Here is a 27,702-nt window from a genome sequence, read left to right as displayed (position 1 = left end):
GCAATTATTTCTACTGGGAAAACCCCTCAGGAGTAAGTTGTACACAGTAATTATGATTTTAGACTGAGCTGACATCTTTACTAAGTTCTGCGTTATCTTACCCTATATTAAGTATGTTCAGTTTTTGAAGTGGGTGTTTCAAATGTCTTCTCTTAATTATCACTGTGTAACTGAAGAAAAGTACAAACTCACAGCCCCATAAATGTGAAGACTGTTTTGATTTGGTTTGTTTTGATATTGTTTTTCACATATAAATCATATAGACACATCTGTGACTGAAATGGGGATAAGCCTCCTGGTGTTATCTTATTTCTTAATTGTAGGCTCTCATTTTCCGAGGCGAGTGTTGACTTGGTCCTTTCCTTATCGTGCCCTCCTCTGTTGTTTACTTGCTTATTTACTGGCAAAGCTGCTTATATTTTAAAACTATCTAGGCAGAGCAAGCTTTAAAAATGCATGTCAAATTTGTTTTAATTCAGACACCATTTTCTTTAGCCGCACATGTAGGCTTGCTCAATTTTTTGGTGTGTTTTTTTTTTTTCTCTTTTTCACACTAGAGTCATAGAAATGCCTCCTCTGGATAACAGAAGGAGGCAGGTGTTATTGAGAATAGGCTTTGTGAAAAAGTGGAGCCATTATTAAAAATACTTTCAGATAGATGTCAGTCTTTATACTTTCTGATATTTAACACACATTTCAACTTTTTCTACTCTTTCTACTTGAGTATCTGTGGTGTGAGGGGCCCTTTGGTACAAGCCAGTAGGATACAAAACAGAGCTGCTTCTGCTGTTATGCTGCTAGTCCTCAAGTCCCAGACTGAGAAAGCCTTCCAGGATTTGGGATCTAAGCTGCATATTTTTCACCTGACTATAATATTATTAGGAATAAAATCCTGTTGCTCTGCCTGTGGTTGGATGCTCTTTCACCTTAGCACTTAGTAGATATTCAGAGCTTTCCACTTGATCATTGCACAATATTGTATGTCACTTCATTTGCAAATATAGTTCCAACTTTATGAAGTAGATGCAGTTTTTCCACTGGTAGAAAAACTGAAAAACAGAGTGGTTAAAGCAGGAAGGACTAATGAGAGCAGTAGGAGAAAGCTGATGCATTGGCAATGAAGCTGCTCTTCCCTCTCTTTTGATTTTCTTTCCTGTTTATCCATTATCAGGGATATAAGAGTAATTGCATTTATAAATAATGTTTCACTTGATGATCGCAGCATTTTACAGATATTAATTAGTTAAGACTAATAATAACAACCTGGGAAGACAGGTTACTGCTACTATTTTTGTTTTGCAGATGAAAAGTGGGGTTCAAAGAGGTTGTATGATTTGCAACAAGGTTACAAAATGCATCAGTGTCAGAATCAGGGCTGAAAGATGGAATTGAACACTGCTCCTTTAATAGTGCCCAGTGACACACCAGCCTCATCTCTGTGTCACAAATTTGAGAAAATATTTTCCCTGCCGTACTATCTTGATGAATTGACTCTTGCTTGGCAGGACATGTGGTAGCGGTGTCTCAGAGTCCCAGTATTCTGTTTTGTGAAACTTTTAAAGGTCGCCTTCTCCGTTTTGCACAGCTGTCATATCCTGTCACAGTTATTTCATGACTAAGTAGAAAGTATATTTTGCATCTAGTTTAAATGTGGCAAATAAAATGGGGAAGTGTGAAATACAGGTGGATGAAAAAGTAAAGGTTTTACCTTGTGGACAGTACTGAAGAGAATCTTCCAGATGTGATAAATACGTGTCTTTGGATGATTTATGTTGCAGTTAGCTGTGCATCCAGGCAGAGAAAAATTAATAGAACAGAACCTGAAAGTTTTGGAAAACAAACAGGAGATTAAAGTATTTGGAAACACAGAAACTGTTCTCCACCACAACAGTAATTTTAAACAATTCAGTCCTGGCATCAAAAATATTCTGAGAACAGAAAGCAAATTCAGAAGACTCCAGACCTAAAGAAGCAGCAGGAATTTCCAGAGGTTTAAAAGGACCACCGTACCCAAATATTTCTGAATAAGTTTCCAGACAAATTTGTCGTAAATTATACATTTTGCTGAAATTTATCTCAACTTGTATATAGGACAAGAGGAAGAGTCAAATAAGAGTAATATTGTCTGTGAGTTTCCAAATAACCTAAAAATATGCTGTTAGAGGATAAATAGAAATTTCAGAAACAGAAGTCAGAGTACAGTGCTTTCAATTTTTAAGGCATATGTCTGCGAAACAGACACTAAATTCAGAGATCCATTCTGCCTGATTTCAGAAACACTTAGAAATGTTATGTTGCATGCTACCATGTATCTGCTAGACCAACTACAGCAAATAAGTGATGAAGAGTTTTGAGATGTGTTGAATACTGTGAATTTTCTTGTTTCTCCTTGCATCTGCAAACTCATTTAGTGCTTATTTTACTGTAATTTTGTTACATTTAGGAACACCCACATTATTTAGAATTACTCCTATCTGCTTTTTTCCCCAGTTTTGATTTGTGAAGCTTTTAGGAAAAAAAAAAACCAAAAAAAAACGGTGAGACTGGACAATGTGCAAAGAACATCCTAGTTTACTGACTGGTTCATGGATAACGACTTTTTTTTTCCTAGTAACATCCTCTTCATTAAGTTATTTATTTTTTTATATTTGTCTTTCTAATTAACATAGATAAAAAAATAAAAGCAGCGTTTCCCTTATGGATAGAAATAATAGACTGCCATACTTAATTTTCTGAATTTAGATACGTTCTTTTCATACAGTCTTCTCTGTGAGTAATGTTGTGGTCACTCCATATGATTTGCATTGTGAAGACTGCAGTTTAAAACTGATCTAATATAACCCCATTTCAACTGCATTTATTTTCATTATCTGGTATTTTTAATGTGCTCTCCAGAAAGCCAGTTTGCTTTGCCTGATATTTTAGTACTATTTTAAAGTTTGTATGAAAAAAGAGAGACTGTCTGGGTGGCAACAGGATGGCTAAACTAGGAATTAACAAGAATTAACAAAGAATCACCTGACAGAGCACAAAAAGCTTGCTTTTGATGCTGAGTGCAGGCAGAAATCTGTAGGCAGAACTCTCGATGTGCAGTTGGGTTTCACTCCTCCTCCTCTTGGACCCCAGAACTGTGTGAATCAAACTGCCTCACTTCTCTTGTCTAGACAGAGCTTTACCTGGGTTTATTCAAGGAGCTTTCCTCAGGCCTCCTGATACTTATAGCAATGATACTCTTGAGCCTGCAGCCATACAGAATCTGTAATAAAAAGAAAGAGACGCTAGGTATGGCCCTGGGAATTTTCCACACTGTAAACCATACAGGCAGATAGTTGTAAACTCTTGAGAAAATACTTGCAGAGGCTTCTGCAAATGAATCCTACAGGCTTTTTGCCACTGTACTTAAAATGCCTTACCACTGGGAACAACACTGGAACTGGTATTTTCACCTAGACTGGAAGCCACCGTTGAAAGTGTCATTGTACATCCTTTTTCTTAACAGCACCTCGAGCTGTTTATATTTCATTGAATTTAATAGGTTGTTTTCACGTTGCTGCAGATTTGCCAAACAATTAATTAAAAAAATATTTTAAAAAGTTGCTGGGGTTGAGGAAGCATTGAGGAAGCTGGATTCTTCATGGCTTGAAAGTTGTAAGGTTGTTTTCTGACTATAAGGTAAATTTGCTGTGTGTTTCTGCTAAAATTATCCACAGTGAAACAATAATAGTAACATCAGGGAGATAAAAAGTGCAGTTCACACAGCTTAGAGTTATCACCTCTACCTGTTTGTAGACCTGGGAGGATATAACACTGTATTGGATTATATTCTTTTGATATTGTTGCTAGAAGTCATAAAGGAGGAATACTTCACCGTGATCCTGCTGATCTTGTAGCAAAGGGGAAGAATCACAGAGCACTTAAATACCAAGAATAGGGCAAGAACAACAGACTGAGTTAACTGGAATGAAAACTAGACTGTAACACAGAGACATCTGTAATTACAACATGTCCCTTTCACACGTTTCCCTTCTCCCTGCTTCTGGATAGCTTTAGGAGAGTATTTTTAAGGTAATTTAGGAATGTGGCCAAGTCCTGCCTTTTTGGACTAAAAGTTTTGCAGCACTTCATACAATGCTGGACCATTCACCATGGGACTCCCATTTACATCTTTACATTGTTTTACAGATATGACTAAACCTATTTTTTCATTAATTAGCTTGTAAGCTTTTGTGGCAGGGACCAACTCATTGTTATGTCTCTGTACAATGCTTAGTCCAATGGGATCATTGCTTATTATTCATATCAGAGCCAGCTTAAGTCTTCTCAGCAGTGTAGGCAAAATTGAATTTTGTTGCCCCTGGGAGAGCTGGCAGGGTTGGTAAGGTTTTTCAAGGGGATATGGTGTAGGGGACATGGAGGGCTTTCAGTGTTGGGAGTGTCAATATGTTTGAAATGATTGTGAGATATTTGGGGATGCTGCAGAATAAGGCTGGATTATTTTACCTACTTAACTTCCCACCTCCCTTCAGCTTGCCCTCTCCTGCTGAAAAGCAGGGACCTTACTTGAAGCCCTTCATCTCACAGAGGCAGTTTGAGGCCAGAGCCAGAGATTCTGAATGTTGGCCCCTTCTTTTGCTGGCTAGGATGAAACCACCCCATGTGAGATGTGATCTAGAGAATTGATGCTTTCTAAGCACAGGAATGCATGCAAGGCACAAAATATGTCACACACCACAGTGGTACACAAACACTTAAAGCCTACATGAGGGTCATCGTAGTATTGTTACTTGCCCTTTTGTTTGGGCATCTTTAGCTTTGCACAAACCAACTCTGCAAGTGGCACGTACACAGCCTAAAAGGATAAAGTAACTATTGTCCAACACACGCAGAAAATGAGCTGCAAGGCTAAGCATTAGCATGCTCACTACCTAGAAGGGTCTTTGCTGGCCAGCAAAATTTTTGCAAAAGCCAGCAAAAGCCTCTGTGGCTTGTTGGAGCTCCTCCTTGGTGTTGCTGACTTGCCATCTTCCACCTGCCCTGACACAGGCATGGATGCCCACGGCACCAGCGACTGAGCAGCTCTTGGCTCTCAGCTCGCCCGGTGACCAGAGTACTCCTGACTAAACCCTCTGTTTCCTCTTGTTTGTTTTACTTTGTTATACCTTTCCATGTTGGTGTCTCTCTCTGTGATTTTACCTTTCTACAGACTTTCTTGTAGCTCTGTCTCATGATTGTAGCAATTTCCTGAGAAACTGGACGGCAATAGGGGCTGGGGCAGCAGCTGACAGAGGTTACAGTATGAACATTGCCTGAGCTTGGCTGGTCTCTAGTGTGGGCTGCATCGCAGCATCACAGAAGTGTAGTAATGAGAGCTGTGTTGTGTGGGTCAGCAAGTTGTGGAGTGAAATGAAGGTGGAGGAGGAATGGAGACACAGCAGTGTGAGCCTGTGTCGTGTTTTGCAGACTTACAGGAGGCCCCAGCAAGTGCGGCATCTTGTCCTGCTTGCTTAAGACCTTGTCATGCTCCTCAATAGTATAATGGCAAGCAGAGATGAAAGCCAAAGCAGAAACAGTGCGGATCATAAATTCTAGTGGAGCTTCCAAAACAAGAACTCTTTCAACTTTTTTTGTTGCTAAGAAATACGAAAGTATGACAAATGATAAGGTGACTGCAGCAAACTGCATTATCCATAGTCATTCAGATAGGTCACTTGATTGTGAAAGAAAATAGTGTTGTCTTTCAAGATTCAACCTAGCTAAAATAATAAATCTGGATAAGAAACATTTATTGCCAAAAATATGCTAACTCCTTTCTTCAGTTGGGGAAAAAATAATTAAATGATTGGTTGAAAAGGTATATTCTTCTCCATGGCTACTGATATTTCAAAACAACAATATCAAATGTTTTTAATACTCTTTCATCCCTATATAGTTATTTGATTACTTTCAGGAAGAAAGTGAAAGTGTCTTAGAAATATCTGGTACTATAAAAGGTAAAGCGTGACCAAATGTTTTGAACTTTGGGAGTGTGTTATCCTTTGCAGCTGATAATGCTAGTATTAACTTACAGAGGCACCAGTCTGACTGCAGACTAACGGAAAATAAGAATAAATATTTGCTTTCAGTTATTGCCCTTTTCATAATATTCTGCATAGTATAGCAAAATAATCATTACTTATAGGCATATAACAGGACTCCTGATAATTTTTTCTTGCAATATTACTGATATCTTGGTCGGTCAGCCTTTAAAACCTGAAAAGGATGAGGCATGTCCATTGGATAATTATCTTTATATCCTGTAGTAGAAAGGGTCTTAAAAAATGTTCCATCTATAAAATTTTTTTGTTCTATGTCAAGTGAAGGTTGCTCAATTTTAATCTTATAATTCTTTGAGAATAAAAAAGATGGGCGTGATTCAGAGTTGGTTAAATGTTACTTAGGTTTCTGTCACAATGCTTCAAAACTTTCTGTTTCTGATGCTGACTAAAATCTGATCATTGCTCAACTTTGACATAATGTCTTAATTAAAGGATGGGTTACAACAACATATTTACAACAAGTTCTCTGTCAAAAATGTAACTCATCCGAAAACAAATCCTGATAGAGTGGAAAGGAAGGAAAAGGGTTGTATTCAGTAAAAAGTATTTGATTTCTGAAAAGAAAATTAGCATGGCCTGTAGATTTCCATGTATACTTCTGGAGTCTTCAACTAGGAAATTGTCAATCTTGAAATCCTTTTTTTCTCAATTTCTTAAAATTTGTGGAATTTATATCTGTTTTTATCTTCAAATACATCAAGAGAAAGAACAGCTCCTTCAGTAATGCATGTAAAGGGCTTTATGGATTTATTAAAAGAAAAGATGGATTAGAAAGTTTTAAAAATGATCATAAATCTGATTTAAATAACATCTTCAAGCTTAGAGTAAATAAATTTAAAACCTGGTAGTAGTAGAAATGTACATCTTAGAGAAAAACATGACATGCTAAGTAAAATGCTGTTTACCTGAATTATTGAGCGTGACAAAGTTTTCTTCTTGTGTGTCACCCAAGCTGCTACCCAACAGGGTGGCCTTTTACCTCCCCATGCGTAGAAACCTTACAAGTTCTGCGTGCCCAAAACTGTGACCTCCCTTTCTACTAATGTGGCATTGATCTTCACATACTAATATTCTAGCTGTCATTATTTTAGTTGTCCCTCCTTGTTTTAATGGACGTGAATCAACAAGTCCCAAGCAACGAACTTGTGCAAAATGGTGCCAAAGAATAACTGAAACATGGTGGAGTGGTGTAGTAGAACAACACAGCTTCTAAGACATTATAATTAACTTTGATGTGCTAATAGTTATTTAACATAGAAGATGTTCTCTTTCTGATATAAAAAATAATTTGGAGAGAGGTGGAGAATGGCAGAGAAAAGATGACCTTTTCTAAAGGCACCCCCTCTCATCTTGCAAATTTGAAACTACAGTAAGTTGCAAATGTTTCCTGCTTCATACAGGGAACTTGTGAGGAAGAAGCATTAATTTCTACCTAATATATGGGGTATGTACCTTACATAGAATATAATCAAGAAAAACTGTTAAATGTGAGCCTTTTGTCTGGCTGGAGCATATTAATGAGTTAGAGGGAAAATATATTGTACTTGAGATTTTTGGGAAACTGGAGTTAATTTGGCTTTCTTTGAGTTTCATATGGTTTCCTTGAAAGACTGTTTATACAGTATTTTGTGCATAAATGTCTTGTGGAATGGTAAGAGTTTTGCTTTTGTTTTTAGAAATACCTTGTAAACTCAGCCTTGTTGCAGATTTTAATAATCAGTATTTAATTGATTACATGCATGAGGGAGAACATGCATTTTCTTTTTCTCTCTCCTTCCCTCCCTTTTTTTTTAATATAATATAGGCAGATATCCATGCATAATATCTGTTTTCAGACATGTGCATTTTTAAGAAAACACAATTACCAATAAAAATTCTGCATTCCTACGAAGATAATAGTATGAGAATCACGTTATATAATGATACAAAGGGTTTATGCAACATTTATTTATACACATATCTGGATCTTACTCTTGGTATAAGAAAAATAAATGAATCCATTGGAAGTAAATGAATATTTAATTAAATATGGTTCAAACTTCTCTGTTGAGAAGGTGATTCTCTTGATAGTGGGATTTAAACCCTTATCTCTGCTCTATGGCTTTGGACATTGCCTTCTAGTTGGCAGCAAATGAGAAATTTCAGAGTAAACAGCTATAAGCAGGCAAATATTGTAGACAAACCCAGTTGCTGCTGCAGTTCTTCTGTGTAAAAGCTTCTGAGATATGATTAAAGTTGAAACCTAAATGGAGATAAAACAAATAGGCCTAAGCTAAGTCCAAAAGGTAAAGCAGAAGAGGTTTATTTATTTTTAGGTAATGAGATTACCGTTTAAATTGCATTTCATCTCATTATGGGACTGTTAACGTCTGTTACCTCTTTTTCTGACATTAAGTTACCATATACCGCAGATTCCAGCTAATGACTTTTTGAGGGAGACATTTAGGACATTTCCTAGGAGAGGTTATATTCATTTTTCTACCGCAGAAAAAGATTGAAAATTTTTTTTTCAACATACCAGTGAGTTAATTTATCTGATTAAGGATTAATTATGATAATACGGTCCCAATGATTAGCTACCTTCAATGTAAAATTTGACTTCATATATTACAGATCTCTAGATTAAATAGCGTGATAGTCTTTGACCCGATATTGACCTGATGTTTTGAAAGTACTTTTTTTGACCAAGTGAGGGCAATTTTATTTAGGGCCAAATTCTGCAACTTTGATTCATGCTGAGTTGCATTTTTTTTCAGTCAAATTTTTCTATACAGTGAGTATTACTGCTGGTGTACAAAAGTATTATCCACCACTGAAGTGGTCAAATCCCTGTATGCAAATGTTGTGTTGAAGAGCATGTTTTGCTCACAGATGAATGCTGCTTGTTTTTTTTAAAGCTAAGAAAAGTAATCTTTTATACATTGAAGTTCATAAAAATTAAACTGACCTTCTGGTATTTTTTGTGGGATTGAACTGTGCAGCTTAAACACTTATTAATCCCTTTGTAAGTGATATGACAGGTTGAAGCATGAAAGTAAATTAATGTTTATACCAGTTGAAACCATTCCTGGTTTCCTGATGAGTACTTCAGTACAATGGGCAGCTTACTTTTCATATAAATAAAAACACATATCAAATGATAGGACCTTCAAAATATTCTGGCAAATCCAGTGGTTATAGCAGAGTATCATGCAAAGGCACTGAGTTGAATTTTGACATTAGAGCCCAGATTTCTGTAGTTTATTTCTTTTCCTTTGGATTTACTCATAGATAATCATTCCATAATAAAATGATTATCCATTAGTAAAGCCGAGGGAAACAAGAGAATGCTGAGACAATAGCAAATTAGTTAATAACCCCAGCAAAATCGGTATTAAATGTCTAGTGAGTTAAACACTTTCTATTTAAATGAAACAGAACGTAACTACTTGACATAAGAAGTGCATTTAAAGGAAAAAAGGTCAAGCAGGAAATCTCTATGTTGATATGACCCCATTTAAATGCATCCACTTTCATCTTTTGTAAATTCTAAACCACAATAAGTTGCAAATGTTTCCTGCTTCATAATAGGAACTTGAGAGGGAGGAACATTTATTTCTACCTCATGTGTATCTAACGTGATCAAGAAAAAACTCCTGGTAAATGTAAGCCTTTTGTCTGGCTGGGGTATATTAATGGGTTAGAGGAAAAATGGTTATGCTCTATTTAAGATTTTTGGAAAGTGGAGTTGTTTAGGTTTTGTTTGCATTTAACATTAATGACCACAATGATATCTGATAATGATTTCCTCAGGGGTCCTGAATCTATATTTTTCAGGATTGACCATACTGTCTAAGATGGAATAGACTTTCATTTAACTGTGTATATGTAGCCCTGTGTACTGAGCTGAGCAGATATGATGTCTAATTGAGAAGAACAGCTATGTGGCTGAGAGTAATGGAGATTAATTAATGTAGTGTTATTGCTAGAGAATTGTTTATGATAATTTTTGCAGTTATTTTGAATACAACAGGAATATGAGAGACTGGATTATAATTGGCATGGGGTTGAAGGATGTCCCAGTTTATTTTCTCACTATTGCATTTTTCTTCCCTAAATTGTTTTTTTTTTCCAGACCAGATGTTTCTTCCTGTACTTAATTTTAGTAAATGGTTTAAATACTTGACACCAAATTCTGTCAATGTGTAAATGGGTTTAATGCTGCTTTCAGTAAAAATTTCCCCTATATATACCACGGCTGCAACTGGCTGGGCAAACAGGATTTGTTCAAGTAAGGATTTCAACCTGGAACTATAATGCAGCTTTAGCATCTTCCCCAACAAAATCCCATTTAATATCCTTAAATGATTCTCTTATGTCAGTTTTGATTATGTTACAAGTACTATAGAGTTTGAAACACTGGTAAAATAATAATATGCTATATTCATAAAGTATAAGAAATTTTCTGTAATTAGTTCAATTTGTAATTTAAAATATTAAGAGAGAAAAACAGTGGGGTTTTTTTGAGAAAATTGCATGTAAAGGATGACTGCAGCAATATTAGTAAAAGGCAGGAAGCTATATCATTGCTAATCAATCTAGAGAGCTCTGTCTCTTACAGATGTCAATACAAAGTTAAGTGCTAAAATAATTGTAGTGTAGGCTTTCTCATAATTACTGTTGTTCATTTGGTATGTTGTGCAAAAAAAGAAAAGAGAAATTTGCTTTGCAGTCAGCAGCCGCAAATCTCTAAGGAGAAGGAAAGAAGATAGCAGAAGGCTGATAGTCATCCATCATTCCTGACAATTTCACAGCCTAGAATAACTTGACAGAGACCCAGAACAAAATGTTGTTGAGAATTGAATGCTGCTAAGCTGAGTGAATTGACTTTCTGATGTCAAAGCAGGACCTGTTTGAAGTGGCTGATGATTTTCCTTTTCTGATTTCAGAAACACTGATGTTTAAACTGCCTTGTGGTATGAATGCTCTGAGCAGATTTGGAAACCGGGGAACTGTTTTAAAACTTTCTCTCTAGATCTTTTTAAGGACTTTATAAGACGATTCTGGTCAGGAAGCGTGTGGGTTTGTATCACACCTACTATTAAAGAGGATTTGATCTTTGCATCCCCTTGCTCTAGACAGACAGAAGCGGGTGTAAGGAGTCAGAATTGTTCCTACCGTGTCTTGAAACAAGAAATTTTTCAAGACCTGTCTCACGTCATCTCAATTTGTCTTTGGGGCTGTACTAGCCACTCTTTTACTAGCCTTGGAAAGGTGGGCTCACTTTGTTTCTGTGCAGAACATGGGGATGAATTGACTATATTTGAATCCCCATTTTTTGTTTTTATTTTTAAATTAAAGTATTCTTGCATTGTGTTTAGAATAGGTGCAAAATCTATTCATTATAACATTAGAATGATGTAAGTTGTTACATAGTTTTTATTTAAGTGGCATTGGTATACAAAGGAGATAATTTTCCAGCTATTTATTTAGAAAAAAACATGATATTGGAAATGTTCCTAAATTATTATAATTAGACATTTATTTACCAATAAATATTGCCAGTTTTATCTACTATTCAAAGACTAACCTTCTAAATTGCTTACAACCATTAAAAAGCATGAAGAACACAGACTGCAGGGTTTAAATGGAAAGAGCTCTTGTTTTGTAAAAGACACGTTATATCTTAGAAGTGCAAAAGAAATGGAATGTAAATAGGACATGTGGGCTAAGAATGCCATCACTGATCAATAATGCAAAAGGTTTAGCAGGTTTATTTGTAAACCTAACAGCACAGATTTAGTCAGAATGGGGCCTTGTAGTGTACACGCAGGTATTTAAAGGTTAGGAACAAGGAATTTCATTAGTCTGGCAAATCCTCTGCTGTCATTCCCCAATCTCTTTGAATTGTTTCCAAATGTATTCTCACATTTCTGTTGTGCTTTTTTTTTTTTCTTTTTTTGATTAATAGATGTGTTACTAGTACAGTGCTTCATTGCTAATTTAAGTCCACTATAAAATGGCATAAGGAACAGACATTTTCAAGGTGCCTTGATTCCCAGTAATGATATTACAGCAACTATCTTTATGTTTATGTAGTTATTGCTGGTATAAAAAGGTTACAGTATCAAGCCTACTAGTCTACAACATTTTATCTCTGTTTCCAGTTTGCTTAAAAAAAGTAATGTATGATGCCTAATAGACTGAGGCATAGATCTAGCATTTTATGGCATCCACTGCCACCTTAAAGCAGCACTGAAAGCTGGCAGGCCAGTTTTATTGTATCTTTGTGCTAAAACAAAAAAAACCCTCAACACCTTATGTAGCAAAGTGTGGTCCCTTCCCTCTCCCTCCTCTCTCCCTTCCCTTCCCCGCATTGCAAGAAAGGAAAAAAACCTTAAGCTTTGCTAAGAGTTAAAGAATAACATATTAATAGAGGAAAAAGCTAGACACTCTCCCATTTGAAATTTAGGACAATTGTATTCTGCATTTGTCTAGAGGTCTTGCCTAATCAATATAGTCTATCCAAGAAGAGGTTTCTAGGGATAAAATAACTGTCATTGTCACATACTCATCAAAAGTTATTTCTTCAAATGATATAACATATTTTGTCTCTCATTTATTCTGTTCTTTTTCAATAAATCAGATATGAGAGCTTCATTGAAGAGAGTTTTCAATGAAGCTCTTGTATCCTATTTACTGACAGTTATGTTGTAACTAGGTAGTTATATGCATTTCTGTGATGTAGAAACATGCAGGAATCTTTTTTTACAGGGACTGAATGTTTAAAAGAATGGGTATATTTGAATTTTTATATGGATGTTGAAAAAAGAATATTTGAGGTTTTAATAATTCATTATTTTCATGTACTTTTTAGTTTTAGGTTGTAAAACAGAAGTTTGTTTGCAGATTGCAGAGTTTCTACAAATGCTTTTCAAGTGATCTGAAGTTGTCATCTATCTGACAAAGATATTTTGTTTGAGATATTCATCATTTTGTGACGTTTGTGTTTTGTTTACACTGCTTCAGTAATTCACTTCTGGGACTAAAACTTGCTTTTGAGGTTTAGGCACACTGCAGGATGCCAAAGAAGCATCAGATTCTTCTGTATTTGAAAGCTTTTGGGCCATCAAGAGATCAAAAGCTGCCAGAATCAAACCTGAGATCTGCCATTATAAATAAGGCACTGACAATTCTTATTGTGAGAGGTCGTCCCGGGGGTGAAAGAAGCAGAGAGAACTGAATTGCCCTGGCTTTTTCATAAGAAAAATCTGTATATGCAATGATATATTTCTTTGGGAAACTTATGTGTATATAATACAATGAAGTCTGCCATAACACATTCTGGTGTTGAAAATAATAATTTTAGCTCACTTGTACATCTATCAAGATTAAACCCAGTTGTGGTCAGCAATACCAAATTCTTGAGACAAGAGCTGCCCTGGTTTTGAACTATAATTTCCTCTGCTAATTTTGTATTTATGTACAGAAATTTATGAAAGGCAAAGAAAATATTTTTATAAACATTGAAACAGATCTTTTAAATTTACCAAATCCCGAATTTAAATTTACGGTTTCTCAGGTTTACATTTCATGCAGATATGAAGGATCATAATTTTTTACCCATTTTAATAAGTAACACAGGTCTTCTCAGCAAAAGTAACTACAGTAATTCAACATAGTTACCAGTGGTTATGTTTGTAATAAAACACTCTTCCTTTTCCCAGCTGCATTTTAGCAGAGTTTTTTAAATAATAAACATGCTGTTAATGTGATTAAACCCCTGAAGCTATTTGCAGAAGACTTCATGTATGTTTATATCTGAATGTCTTTCAATTTTTCTTCTTGTTTGCTGTTGGTAAGGACATAATGTAAAACTACTATACATAAGTATAGTTATCACATTAAAACTTGGCAATAAGATCATCCAAGCAAATGTCTAGATCAATGTTATTTCAAAACAATCTATAAGAATTGTTCAATAAAGAAAATGTTCCTTTTATGTATAATTCAGTTCTATCTTTATTGATTTGTTCATATTTGTAATAGGTTTTAGAATTGTCAGTGTTCTAGTAAAATATCGTGTAATCTGGTTTATGGTTAGGGTAATAGAGTTACAAACTTGGACAAATTTTTAATCTATCCTGCAAGGTTGGTTTTTTTTTTTTTTTCCTATAGGCATGCTTGTTCCAGTCAATTACTTGAGGAAGAAAAGTCTTAAAGCATGAGCTGTGAGGAACAATGTGAGAAAAGGAATTGTTCTCTCCAAAAGAGGGTACTGACTGCCATACATTTTTGGAAGATGGGCATTTTTTAGCAGAGAAGCATCTTCCTGGTCACAATTTTATGTCAGTGTTTCATAAAAGTTGCCACGGTATAGGCAAATAAACTTACAATACTATTAAACTGCCTTTATACTTAAAGAAAGCACAAGTGCTACTCGATGTGAATGAATTATTTATCTACAGATATTGATCTGAGTTTGTGGTGTGGGCAAATTCTGTGTGGTGTGCAGCAATTGTCACCTGAGGAAAGAAGGTCCTCATTTCGGGGAGTCTTTGGTGGCAAAGTTTGCAACTGATGCTATCACAGAGAGCGAATGACTCAGCTTTCCTACTCTGGGGATCTTAGCAGCTGGGGTGAGAGCGTACTATTTAGATTGCTTTGATTTATGCCAAGGAAATCCCTAATGATCCAGAACTAGGGCAGTGCTAAGCCATGTATTTTACCTTCTTGAGACGTGCTGTGTGCTCCTCTTGCAGCTGACACCCCAAATCTGAATCACCATTTGATTTCTTTTAGTCACATTTACAGCTTAAGTCTTCATTCCTGGCATATCTAAAACTCCTGTTGAATTCAGTGTCAAGTGTGTAAGGAGCACAGAAGAGCATTCTCCCATGTAATGGCTGTTTGTGTTTTGTTGACAGAGTGCTGGCCCAATTTTGTGGGAAACTCCTCGTTATTTTTGAAGCTCATAGTAGTATTTTTTATTTATTGGAAGTCTTTTACTCATGCCACTGCATACATTTCTTTTTGTTCATATTTTTCTGCCTCCCTCGTGATAAGTGGGTTCCTCCCCTTCCCCATGTTTGGCCACCAAAGTAGTTTTTGCAGACTTTTGACTTTGTGATACATAGTTATAGGCTGGCTGTCGGAGCAGTGTTCATGATGTAATAACTATAGATTTAAGTAAAATCAAACGAAGGCTTGTCATATGCATTGCAGTAAAAAAAAAAGCAGCGTAGACTGCATTACTGTTTTGGGAAGCTATGCTTAGAGTTTAAATGATACTAAAGATGATCAGCTGTGATTACTTCGTAATGGAACTGAGAAATATCTCGTATCTTCGGTCGCAAATTTTTTTGGCGAATAATTTGTATCTTCTGCTGTTATGATTTTAAAATTCTAGCAAATCTGAAATGAATTATATTTACATATTGTTTCCAAAAAACCTCCTGAGTCTTTTCCAACAGAAAAAACGTGAACAACATAAAGTCGAAAGGTCTTTTGCAGCATTATGGTTAATATTGAGATGTATTAAAATATCATGTTACAAAGCAATGTTATCAATTTTCACATTTCCCCAGAAGGGTTTTCAGCAGCTTTGAGTATTCCATCAAACCAGCATATTAAAGAGAGCAGAATTTACCTGTTAAAATGCACAGAGCATTTGTAGTAGCCTCATAGCTGTAGTCTACTGTCATTGTTGCTTTGCAGAAGAATAAGCAACCATTTAGAGATGATGTTTTCTCTACCAAGAGGGCACTTCAAAGCAGATTTCTACACTAGCTTTTGGAAGTGAGCTGAAGTAAAATCAAATCTGTAAGATATTGAAAGGGGCTTTGGTCATATATGATATGATTTCTTTAGAGAAGATGTTCAGCACTGTACCATATTTATCTCTTTTTGGAGAGTAATTTTTGGTGGAAAATTACCAGAATTTGTGCTGAGACTTGCTCAGTATCTGAACAATGTTTCTTATAACTTAATATAATACTTTCAGCAGAGTACCATATACTCAATACTTGCAAGCCAATTAAGATGAGATTTTCAAATTCCTTTTATTCATACAGCATTTCAGACTGATTTACATAAACTAACAAAACAATATTACACTTAAAGTTGATCTGTTAGAGTAATAAAAATGTTCCTGCATCCCAAAGCTGCAGAAATGTCACTTCCAATCTACAGCGATCAGTTGCTAAGGATAAATTGTGCCTATGGGATTTTGGCAAATCCAGCATCTTTTCCCCATATTGCTAGACTGTCTTAAATCCCGAATCAGAAATCCACCCTTATTCGGGAAGGAAGTGTGAATGTTTGCTTAACTTTAAGTCTCTAGGAACACTTAAAAGTGAGGCTAAATATTTATGTGTTTGAGAGCTTTTCTGAATACGAATGTTCTTTTATCCACATTTAAAGCTCAGGACAAGACCTAAGTTTTACCTATGGCATTTGAAAAGAAAAGGACCTGACTGGCTGGACTGCAGTTATACTGCATGCCCCAGTAATGATGCATTATCATTGCTGGGGTTTTTTTTCCCCTCAAGTTGGGGTTAGCGCCAGGGAGGAATGACACCTGTGTTACACAAATGCAGCACAGGGCACATCATTGCTTTAAGACACGTAACTTTCCTATTGAAATCCTCCCAGTTCTTTTGTTTAGCTGTTCTGCTCATGACACTGCCAAAACCTGTTTATTCACACACTGCGAATCACCTTTGCAAACAGACAGAGATCATCATTTGAACCTAACATTCGGCATTTCAGCTTCAGAATGGGATTTTCAAAGCTATGAGGACAATTCGTATATCCCCTTACTATTATGGTTGGTTAAGGCAGTTCTGAGATCTTATTCTAAATGTCAAATAGACAGGTACACAAAAATAGCAGGAACTAGATCAGATTTCCTTCTACCTACCCTTGGGTTTTCTTTTGAAGCACAAAACTTTGAATAGTCTGTTAGTAGATGAGTTGGATGCTTGGAGTACAATTCAAGGTAGTGAAAATTGAAAATACAAGAAATAGTGCTGAAGTACTGTAGAAATCATAAGCAGTTTTTTCAAATCAATACCACAAGCTACTGGTTGTCAATGTTAAGATTCCAATGTACGCTAACATATCGATTACATTTTCTTATAGAAATCAGTGAATGTGTGAATGTTGCAGTATTGCAAAAGGATTCAGCTAGAAAGAGAAGAAAAAAAGTATTTTAACTCTGCAGTAAAAATAGAAGGGATTATTAATTTTGCAAAAGAAAACAAGAGGGTACATGCTATAACAATATCCCTTAGTTTCGTGAAATTGATAACATATAGTTTATTTTTTTCCACAAAAAACTTTTTTTGGGGTGGTGTTTTCTTCAGCACTGCAGCTACTCCAGTAAGGATCCAATTCCAATTCTGTCTAAGTATAAGAGAACTATACATATGGGGAAACCTTTATTCCATTACTATTCAGAACCATGCATGGAAGAACATAGAAAGTTCAAAGGTTTCATTGTAATAGCAACCAAAATGCCTGAATTAAAAAGAATAGAAAACCCGGGACCTCCGTGAATAACCTGGACACAGAGCCCATCTGTGCTTAGTTACTGGAGAAGTAAATAGAGAGGTTTTATACGTTTGCAAGGCTATGATCCCAGTAACGTAACCAAGACTGCTGGCAGCAATAACTAGTGGCTGTACACATCAAAATGTCTTTGTGTTTGTAACCCATCGGAGATCACTGAGGCAAATATATTGGGGCTAGTTTTGAGCTCTCCCATATATCCTGTCTTTCTTTCTATGTGTTATCATCTCCTTCTTTTCCCCCACAGGTTTTTCCCACAAGCTCCAGACAAACATTACCTTTTAACTGTGAAAAATGCCAGCTGCAAAAATCCAAAGTAAACAATTGCTGGAAAAGCTTCATCCAAATCTCTCCCTTAACAGGGCTTTCTTTATCTTCCTTTTGCTTCTCACAAGGACCTACACTTGAAAAGGCTTTTTCATTCTCTTCTTCCAGCCTGGGTATCAGATGGATTGCTGCCTTTGTGTTTGCATGCTATTTAAATTGTGATTATTACCTTCTGTGAGAAAAATCATGATCCATACAAATATCACTGCCACTCTCTCATTGTTAGTGCCACTCTCACCTACTGTCTTGCAGTATTTCTGTGAGAGTGTCAGTTTTCAGCACTCCACCTGCATACATTAAGCTTGAGTAATTATGGCTGTACATCACTCTGGTATCCATCATAAATGTCTAATTTGTTGGTCAGTGTATGTCTTGTTGATTCTGGATCATAGGCTGACTGTTGCACTTTATGAAGGACCCACAAAAGTAGACTTTATGGAGAGGAAAGAACGGGTGAGCAGAATGCTCCCACATGAACTTAGTCAGTGCTTGCCACTTCATTCTCTGCTCTTCAGTGGTACACCTTATGCCAGTGCTCATAAACATGGGCTTTTTTTTTACAGTGGTTCCCTATAACCATGATGCGGTGACTTTTCCTGGCCCTTTTCCCTTTTTCCAGATTGATCTCATTGTTTTGAAGCCTCCTGTGGCCCCCATACTATGAACAGGGTTTTGGCCAGAAAACGTTTAGTTGATAGCATTATCTTTTTGAACCTCTAAGAATATGTAATCATTCTTACTATTTGAAATCCTACCAAACTTTGCAGCATTTCTTCTCACTGGCTAAATAATTTCTATTAGGAAAAGGAAAACTTAAGTCTTTTCAGCTGCTTCCTCTTGAGGGATGTAAGATATCAGCAAATTTTGCTAACACGTTCCAGAACAGCCAGCTGTTACTATCCACCTGCAGCCATAATATTGATTGAAAAAAATATAGAACCTAAACATGGATAGCTTCTGTAATTATGTAGAAAGAGTTTAATACATGACTCTACTTCAAATGTCATCTGGCAATGGCTGTAACATGGCATGGAATATATTAGGAAATAATTTAGCTAGTAGAGAAGGTCTCAGTGAAAGACCATGCACTGTTTCCTTATTTTATATTTCAACTGGTTCCTGAAAATATTACCCATGTACACGGAGGAAGTCAATGGCAAGACCAACAGGGCTCAGACATCCTGTCAATTATCATATAAAAAGTTGCTCACATGTTCCTGTAACTCTGCAATTTCCTAGCAATGTAACTAGAATTGGTTCTTTTGCCAAAGACTGGGTATGTATGAAAAGATAGGAAACAGAAAATAAAAGTACCTTTTTTTCCCAGAGCTGATTATATAAAGATGCCTTTTTTTTGGCAAATATTTTGACCTTTTATGACAAAGAATGGAAGAAGTTTGGCAAGAAGCTTTCAGTTTTAAACCTGTTTCAAATACCTGTGTAGCCTGGTTATATGCCCTGTCAGGACCCTTACTATTTTCTTTTTGATGAATCAACACAATACGATATATGTCTTGTGAGTGATTTACATTCTATTGGAGATTTTGGCCCAAGGGACCAAGGAATGTGAGTTGGTCTAGTTACACCACTGCTGGCTTTCTAAATGGACACTTTTGAGTTTTTGGTTGAAAGTTTCAGATTACTGATGTTCAGATGAGAAGTAAAAGCTTAACAGAAAGTTGACTTCTGTTGGCAGGGGAGGGTGTTCAATAACAAATTTGCCATTTTTCCAAGAAAGGTTGAATGGGAAAACTTGGAGTGACTCTTGCCCTCACAGTGTTTAAGTCCAACAGGTCAGGCACAGAAGCCAGATTAGCGGTCAGTCCACACATGACACTAAATAAGGAACAGCAGTTCCTCTGTAGATCCCTTTCAAAGCTTTTGGCTAGAAGATGGCCTTCTCCACAGTATTCCCCTGCCCTAGACCTAAGTGAGATAACACTGATGTTGACAGTGAAATTCCAAATGGGACACACTGCCTTACACAGATGTTACATCTCCTATGGGTCTGTGCTTAAGCGTATTAGTTTGGAGACAAAGAAGGAACTGTCAGGATGGACAGAGAAGCAGGGCAAATGCCTAAATTGGTAATTATTTTAAAAAGTATTTTTTGTCATTAAGATACAGTTACGCTCCATTAACTGAAAAACACTAATACAGCTTATGGGTGCTGGGCTATCACGAACACCCAAAATATCTCAAATACACAGACAAATACCATGATAAATGCTAAGCTCATTTTATAGTTAGCATAGCAGAGTATCAGAGGTCTTACTGTATTAAAATCCTTTGAGTCTTATTTTAATGTTGCTCTTTGTATCATCCCAGACTTTAGCATTTCTCTCTTTTAAGTAAATGAAGAGCTTTACCAAGGGAAAAAATCCTATAATTCACAATCTGTAGACCATTTTCTGCATCGCTTTCCTAAGACTTCGGTACCTTGTAAGGACTTGACAATTTCCAGTTAACAAGACACAGGTGCAACTGATTAGCGAGTCTGGCGGAGCTCTAGATGGTCCCTAACATCCTCCCTCAATAGGTGAGTATTTATTTTCCCCTCCTGAGCATCAGCAGGTTTAGAAAACTCCTTAGCTGGAGAGAAAAAGGCTAAATGCTATCAATATTAAAAACTTTTCCATTTGAAAGGACATGTGTTCCTACAAAGGGAAAAATAAAGTATGGGTTATTTTAAAATGTTAGCAGTAATGAATGATTTAAATTTTAAAAGGTCAGAAAAATGAGATTTGTAAGTTTTCTTTGGGGATTTTGCACAGACCTGCCTGTTATATTACTTGTTTTCTTCAGCATTGATAACAGTTGCAGGTGATACTTTTTTCCTCTCCATTTTGAAGTCCCTCCAGTATAATTCATTTTTGTATAGCTTTGTATAAGGTGCTTTGTCAGGAAAAATCCCAAAGACCTTCTGACACAAATACCAAAATGCAGCACTTTTTTTGTGAGAAGGCAGCAATCCCATGTTGCCAGTTTCTCACATTCAGAAATGGTGACTCAAAATTGCCCAAGTTGCGGGGTTGGCTTGAGAAGTTAATTTTTTTTTTTGGTGTTGGTTTTTTTATTATTTTTTTTTAATGGAAAGCTATTTTGAAGTAGATCTGCCCTTTAAAGGAATGAAAACTTATATTTATAAAATAAAGGATTTTTTTAAAAAAAGAAGGAAGGAAGGAAGGAATGGATAACCAAGATTCTTGCCAAAGGCAAGAACCTAGCTCACAAAAAGCTGCAGGTTTCAGGAATTCACAAAACACTGTAGTATCTAAAGAATCAGCAGGAGAGGAAATCAAGACATCAAGCAGTGAAAGCGAAGCAAAGCCCCGTGGTATCCAGTACCTTTGGATCTTTAATGCTCATTCACAGCACAAGAGCTCAGACTTAATTTCAGCTGAAAGGTCTTAGTATTACTACTTAGTGCCCACTTCTCTTATTTTGGCTGGTTGAATGATGAAATTGTTCCTGCCTGACTTCAAACAATTGGTCCCCAGGTGCTTTGGCAGCTCATAGCGAAGTTTGTGTCATACTTATAGCATGCAGCATTGTCCACTGAATTGATATTATTATGCTATTAATATTAAATATATTATATAATGTTAATATTTAATATGTGTATGTTACATCAATATGAAGAATGCCTGACACTTCCTACTGCTAACCCTATTTTTAGTTACTTATAACTTCTCATAGTTGTAATGATTTGACACAAAATTTTCTGTGCCAGGTGTCTGCCTCAGGCGGAATTTTGTGGTGTTCTTTGGTTTGTTTGTTTTTTTTTCCTTTTAATGTCAGCCAAAGCAGCTCAGCTATTCCTGAGATGTTGGCTAGGGAAAACCATGCAAAATAAACCTGGCAGTCTTTTTGAAGGGACCTAGTGTGTCCTTATCCTGGGGAAAGGCACTTAACCTTTGGCAAAGGTGTGATTTTCTTTTGGATACCTGCTTTAGTTGGTATGTTCAGATGGAAAACCTGCCAGAATGTGGGTGAACAATGAATGCTTAAGAGATCGCAGTCACCCTGTGCTCACGCAGACCTGTTGGAATATGATATCCAATATGACCATCCACACTTAATGCCTTCAGCTCCAATCCCAAACCACCCTGATGTATGCTCCCCCCCCTGCCTCCCCAAAACAGCAGCTCCTTCCAGCCCCAGTCAGGAAACTGCAAGCTTTTGGTAATAAGATAAATTTTGTGAGACATTTCAGCCATCTTTTCCCCTTGTGTTCAAGGTTCATCTTTATCTTGCTCATGCTAAACACACTGAGCATCCCTTAACACCTGTTTGTATTTTTAATTCCTGAAATAAGTTTGCGAAAGACTATTGGGAAAAGCAGATTTAATCAGTAAATTTTAAGGCTAAAAGCAGGACCAAGCCTTTCCTCACTTTTCTGTCTTAATAGTTTTATCAGCAAGATACCTCCAAATGCATACTTACTGCACATGTTACGGAAAGAGGACATCTTCCTCCTTCTCTCAGTAGGCAGAACATACCTACCTCGTCTCATGTTGTCCAACATCTGTCTCAGAACTGGCAGTCCACGCACAGAGCCTGAGACTGCAGCAGTTGTCTTCCCTCGTGCTCTGAAGCCACAATACATCCTGACGCACTCCCCCAAATAGCGTGGTTTTACTTGGTGGTGTCCTGAGAGGCTTTTTTACACCGTGCCTCTTCCACCTACCCAGAAGGTGCAGATCAGTTTGTCAGAATAATGCAGTAGATTGAAAATGTATCATAACTGAAGTGAAATCTCACAATTACCATTTCTGGTACAGCATCAGTTTGAATATTGCTTCTTTTAGTGGTATTCATACCCTCCAAAATGAATACAAGTATTTTTATTGTAAACATTTCTGCCATTTTTCTCTGGATTGATGCTCTGGAGACCAGAGTAATTTCTAGGGAATTTGTAAGTACATTTAATCTGGTTTTACTTTCTTAACTTGACACTTAAAAAAAAAATAAAATTACTAGGGTTTTTTTCATTTTTGAGTTTCTGAATTATATTGCTTATTAAATGCTACCCATTGTACATCTCTATAATTCATAAAACCATACAGAATAGTGATAATTTTCTTATGAAAGAGTCTCTTAATGTGCATAGTGTGTATCTAGTCCTGTTGCTCTTTACATTGTATAACGGGTGTGTTAATGAATGTCAGTATATACAAAAATTAGACTAAAAATTAGGTTTGTTCAGCAAACGTTTGATTGCTGTATCACAGCCTTTTTATTATAGCATTCAGTTCAAAGATGTTTGCATACCTTATTGAGCAAGCTGCATATTTTTCTGACTAAGGTGTATATTCTGTAGTCATTACATTTTTGCACACTTCACTGACTGAGCTGCATGGACTGCTTTAACTATCACCAGGAATACTTGACTGAGTTCAGCTGCTTATTTGAGTGCTTCGGTTTGTGTACTTTATTACTTCAGTGGTGTATGTTGATAAAGTTCTGTTCTGTGCTGTTAAATTTTCGGTTCTGCCAATCTAACTATATACCATGCTGAGAGAACTGCACGCATTGCTAACTGCTTACTCCGTGGTGAACATGAGTGGTTGAAATGTTATAATCTGCAGTGTTTTGTTAAATGAGCTGCATATTTTTGTTTTTATATACGTTGCTTACCCAGTTGTGTACATTTGCCCAACTCATTATACAAAATAAGCTTGATTGGAATAAGAACATTCTCTACCAGCTGTCTGCTCTGAGTCAGTATGTAACAAAATTAGCAACTTTCTCTTTCCAACAGTGACATGATTGCATCCAAAGTTTAAGGCAATTGCTTTGGAGATCTTGTTTGTTTCATTCACTCCATGCAAACATCAAGATTAACAAACCAATTTGTTGCAACTTAATTTGTTTTCACAAATATGAACAGAGTTAAGTAACAGCGGAAAAACTCAGCATTCTAATACAGGAAAATGCTTCCATGGAACATACAGAGACCTAAGTATCTTTATCTATCTTAGAGCCATACATTGTAAACATGAGAAGATGGAAAATAACTAGAGACATTCCAAGATGGATATTTCATCAGATAAGCAATATCCTAAATACTTAAAAGTACAAATGTAACATTTTGAATATTAAGTGCATGCTTTCATCAAGAGTTATAAAAATAAGCTCATCTCATGACCATTAGAAAATCTCAAAATGCTGCAATAGACAAAATACATGAAAACTCACATACAGGGATATGTAGTTTGCTCATTAACTTTGGTACAAAATTGAATTAACATCTTTAAGAAAGTGGTTTTCTCAACTTGCCAGTTTTTTTGAGTCAGTTTCAGTAAAACCTACAGGTTATTCTTAGATTTTGTTTGACTAATTTGCAGAGTTTGCGTACGTAGCACTACCTCACCTCCACAAAACTTTCTTAATTTTTCCTGAGTACAGAGATACTTAATTAGGGCTACAGAATTTACCTGGATTCCTACCTGCCCCACATATAAATGTAAATGTGCCTAGCTCCTGTTGTCAGTGTCCCACTGCTGGCTGCTTTCACTTTAATGTTATAATTTGCTGTTGTCTGAGCAGACTGCCTGGAAGGTCCAGATTCGTTTTTGCAAAGTTTTACATATGAAAGCTTAATTGATCTTAATGCTTTAGTCAAAATTGTTTGATTTCAAACGGTGGCCATTTAATTCTCAGACTCCTCATGAACCATTATTTAAGAGTGTAAACATTATGATAGTTTGTTCTAAAAACAAACTTGTGAATACCTAGGGGCAAATATCATTTTTAGTGTTCTGTCTTCACTGATACCCGTGGAAAAGAAATTTAAACAGAGAGGTACAAATGGAATGTATTAGTGTATCCTGGAACATTATATCAAAATTAATTTAGTCTTCATATTTCATTTTTTCTGTGTACATTAATGTTGGGTATCAAAAGACTATGAGAAACCAGGTATACTGGATTTAACATCTGAAAAGTAAATGTACTACATGAGATGAGCTAGATCCAACCTAGACTTTCTTAACAGAAACAAAGTAGTTTTGCATAAAATGACTTACAGCAGACAGATGGTAAGAAAGGTTTTGTCTCTGTTTTTTCTTCTCCCAGCACGAATTTACCTTCAGTATCAGTCCATTACCAGTAAAGATCTAGATTTTGCTCTTCCTTTGAACTGTTAAATACCAGCTACATTTTTCCCAATTATTAAACTAAGATCAGAGTTGGACTCTTTTCTTCTTCTTTATCATATTCAAATGAATGATGGCTACGTGCAGTTTCTACTATGTAGGTATCCTGTACAGTTTTTGCAGACTAAAATTCTTCCTTTTGCCAAGGGAAGTGAAGAGAAATATTCCTTTGTTTGGGGAAAGAAAATCAGAAATCTTTATTTTTTCCTGGTGCTGTGTGAGGCCCAAGTAGGTTGAAAGAAGCAACTAAGAAGCTTTAAGAGATGAAGCATTCTGCTGGAGAAACTGGCTACTTGTGGCTTGGACTGGTGTACTCTGCCGGGTAAAAAAACTGTCTGGATGGCTGGGCCCAAAGAGTTCTGGTGAATGGAGTTAAATCCAGTTGGCAGCTGGTCACAAGTGTTCCCCAGGGTTTGGTATTGGGGCCAGTTCTGTTTAATATCTTTATCAATGATCTGGATGAGGGGATCGAGTACACCCTCAGTAAGTTTGCAGACAACACTAAGTTGGGCGGGAGTGTTGATCTGCTCGAGGGTAGGAAGGCTCTCCAGAGGGATCTGGATGGGCTGGACCGATGGGCCGAGGCCAATTGTATGAGGTTCAACAAGGCCAAGTGCCGGGTCCTGCACTTCTGTCACAGCAACTCCATGCAGCGCTACGGGCTTGGGGAAGAGTGGCTGGAAAGCTGCCTGGTGGAAAAGGACCTGGGGGTGTTGGTCTACAGCTGGCTGAATATGAGCCAGCAGTGTGCCCAGGTGGCCAAGAAGGCCAACGGCATCCTGGCTTGTGTCAGAAATAGTGTGGCCAGCAGGACTAGGGAAGTGCTTGTTTCCCTGTACTTGCCACTGGTGAGGCCGCACCTCGAATACTGTGTTCAGTTTTGGGCCCCTCACTACAAGAAAGGCACTGAGGTGGTGGAGCGTGTCCAAAGAAGGGCAACGAAGCTGGTGAAGGGTCTAGAGAACAAGTCTTATGAGGAGTGGCTGAAGGAATTGGGGTTGTTTAGTCTGGAGAAAAGGAGGCTGAGGGGAGACCTTATTGCTCTCTACAACTACCTGAAAGGAGGTTGTAGGGAGGTGGGGGTCGATGTCTTCTCCCAAGCGAAAGGACAAGAGGCAATGGCCTCAAGTTGCACCAGAGGAGATTTAGATTGCATATTAGGAAAAATTTCTTCACCGAAAGGGTTGTCAAGCATTGGGACAGGCTGCCCAGGGAAGTGGTTGAGTCACCATCCCTGGAGGTATTTAAAAATTGTCTAGATGTGGTGCTTAGAGACATGGTTTAGTGGTGGACTTGGCAGTGTTAGGTTAATGGTTGAACTTGATGATCTTAAAGGTCTTTTCCATCCTAAATGATTCTATGATTCTATTCTGTGATTCTATGAAGCAGTTGGAAGGTTTTCATGAGGACTGCTATCCTGTCTCCCAGCTTTCCACCAACCACTCTAACACCAGCTGCAGCAAACTGGACTTGCTTTTCTGTTTTCATATCTGAGTAACCTCTTTCTTTGTATGGCTAGGATATCTGCTGAAAAAAATCAGCATATTAAATTAAAAACATACATTTCATGTGTATCACTGCAGTGTAAAACAACATGGACTATTAAAATACTAGGAACAGACAGGGTATCCATTATCTGAGATCTATGGAGAGTAACTAATTCATAAGATACACATCTATTCCATATATTTTCTGTGTATATTTTTATGCAGCTGATACATCCAATACACATATAAATTCTTTCATAATTTATACCTGACCTCTTTTTTTTTTTTTTTTCCTCAGAGAGTAATTTTCAATGTTGTCAACTTCAGTAAAACAAAAAGCCTCTATAGAGATGGGATGGCTCCAATGGTGAAATCCACAAGCAGACCAAAATGGTAAGTTATCCTTTCAAAGACCTCCTTAATGAGATAAAAGTGTTTTACTTAGCACTTTCTTGTAGTGAAGACCTTATGGCTCACATGCACCTTTGGTAAGAGTAGGAGAAAACCTTGATGCAACAACAGTTTTGTGAGGACAGGTTCTCTTTGGAGCAGATGTATGAACTCTGGAGGGCCCTTCCAGCCTTGCTCTGATGGTGTGTCGTAGTGCCTTGTTTCAAGCAGCATGACTGAAGTGATGTCCATTCAAGGAAAATGAACAGTCAGGGCTTGGGCCAAATTTTTTTTTCAGTGACATTCTTGCCATCCAACTGTTAGGACAATCCCTGGCCCGGTTTTGGCCTGTGTCAGCTAGCAGTCTCCCAAACAAAGCCTGCAAATAACATAGGAGGTGGACCGGGCCTGGACTGGTTCTGAAAGGCTGTTTGGATTTGTTCTCCCTGTTTTGGGGTGATTGGAGTTTAGTGGAAGAATGTGAGCTCTTCCATGTGAGTTGTTGACCTCATGTGAGTGAGCAGCATCTGGTCTGATTTATCTAAGGCAGAAGAAGGCCGAACAACCTGGTCGTAAGCTACACAGTATATACAACATGGAAAGGCATGCACATATGAAACACATGAATACCCATATAGATGGTACATTTTCTCAAAGCAAATGTAATGAAACGTCTACTGTGAATAATAATAT

The 27,702-nt window shown here is 36.9% G+C and overlaps 1 protein-coding gene across 6 annotated transcripts in view; it reads left to right on the top strand.

Annotated features, from left to right (window-relative positions):
• The window catches only part of BEND5 (BEN domain containing 5), a 979,469-nt gene that overhangs the window by 224,573 nt on the left and 727,194 nt on the right, over window positions 1–27,702 (top strand). For all 6 annotated transcript variants that reach the window (XM_030032521.2, XM_030032519.2, XM_030032517.1 and 3 more), the window contains exon 4: window positions 26,918–27,012. In XM_030032521.2, coding sequence (XP_029888381.1) covers window positions 26,918–27,012 — 95 coding nt within the window. The remainder of the gene's footprint in view (window positions 1–26,917; window positions 27,013–27,702) is intronic.

This window comes from Aquila chrysaetos, chromosome 12 (genome assembly GCF_900496995.4).
Source record: "Aquila chrysaetos chrysaetos chromosome 12, bAquChr1.4, whole genome shotgun sequence".
NCBI lineage: Eukaryota > Metazoa > Chordata > Aves > Accipitriformes > Accipitridae > Aquila > Aquila chrysaetos.
The sequence above is the reverse complement of the archived record's forward strand: the minus strand, read 5'-3'. Positions and strand labels throughout refer to the sequence as shown.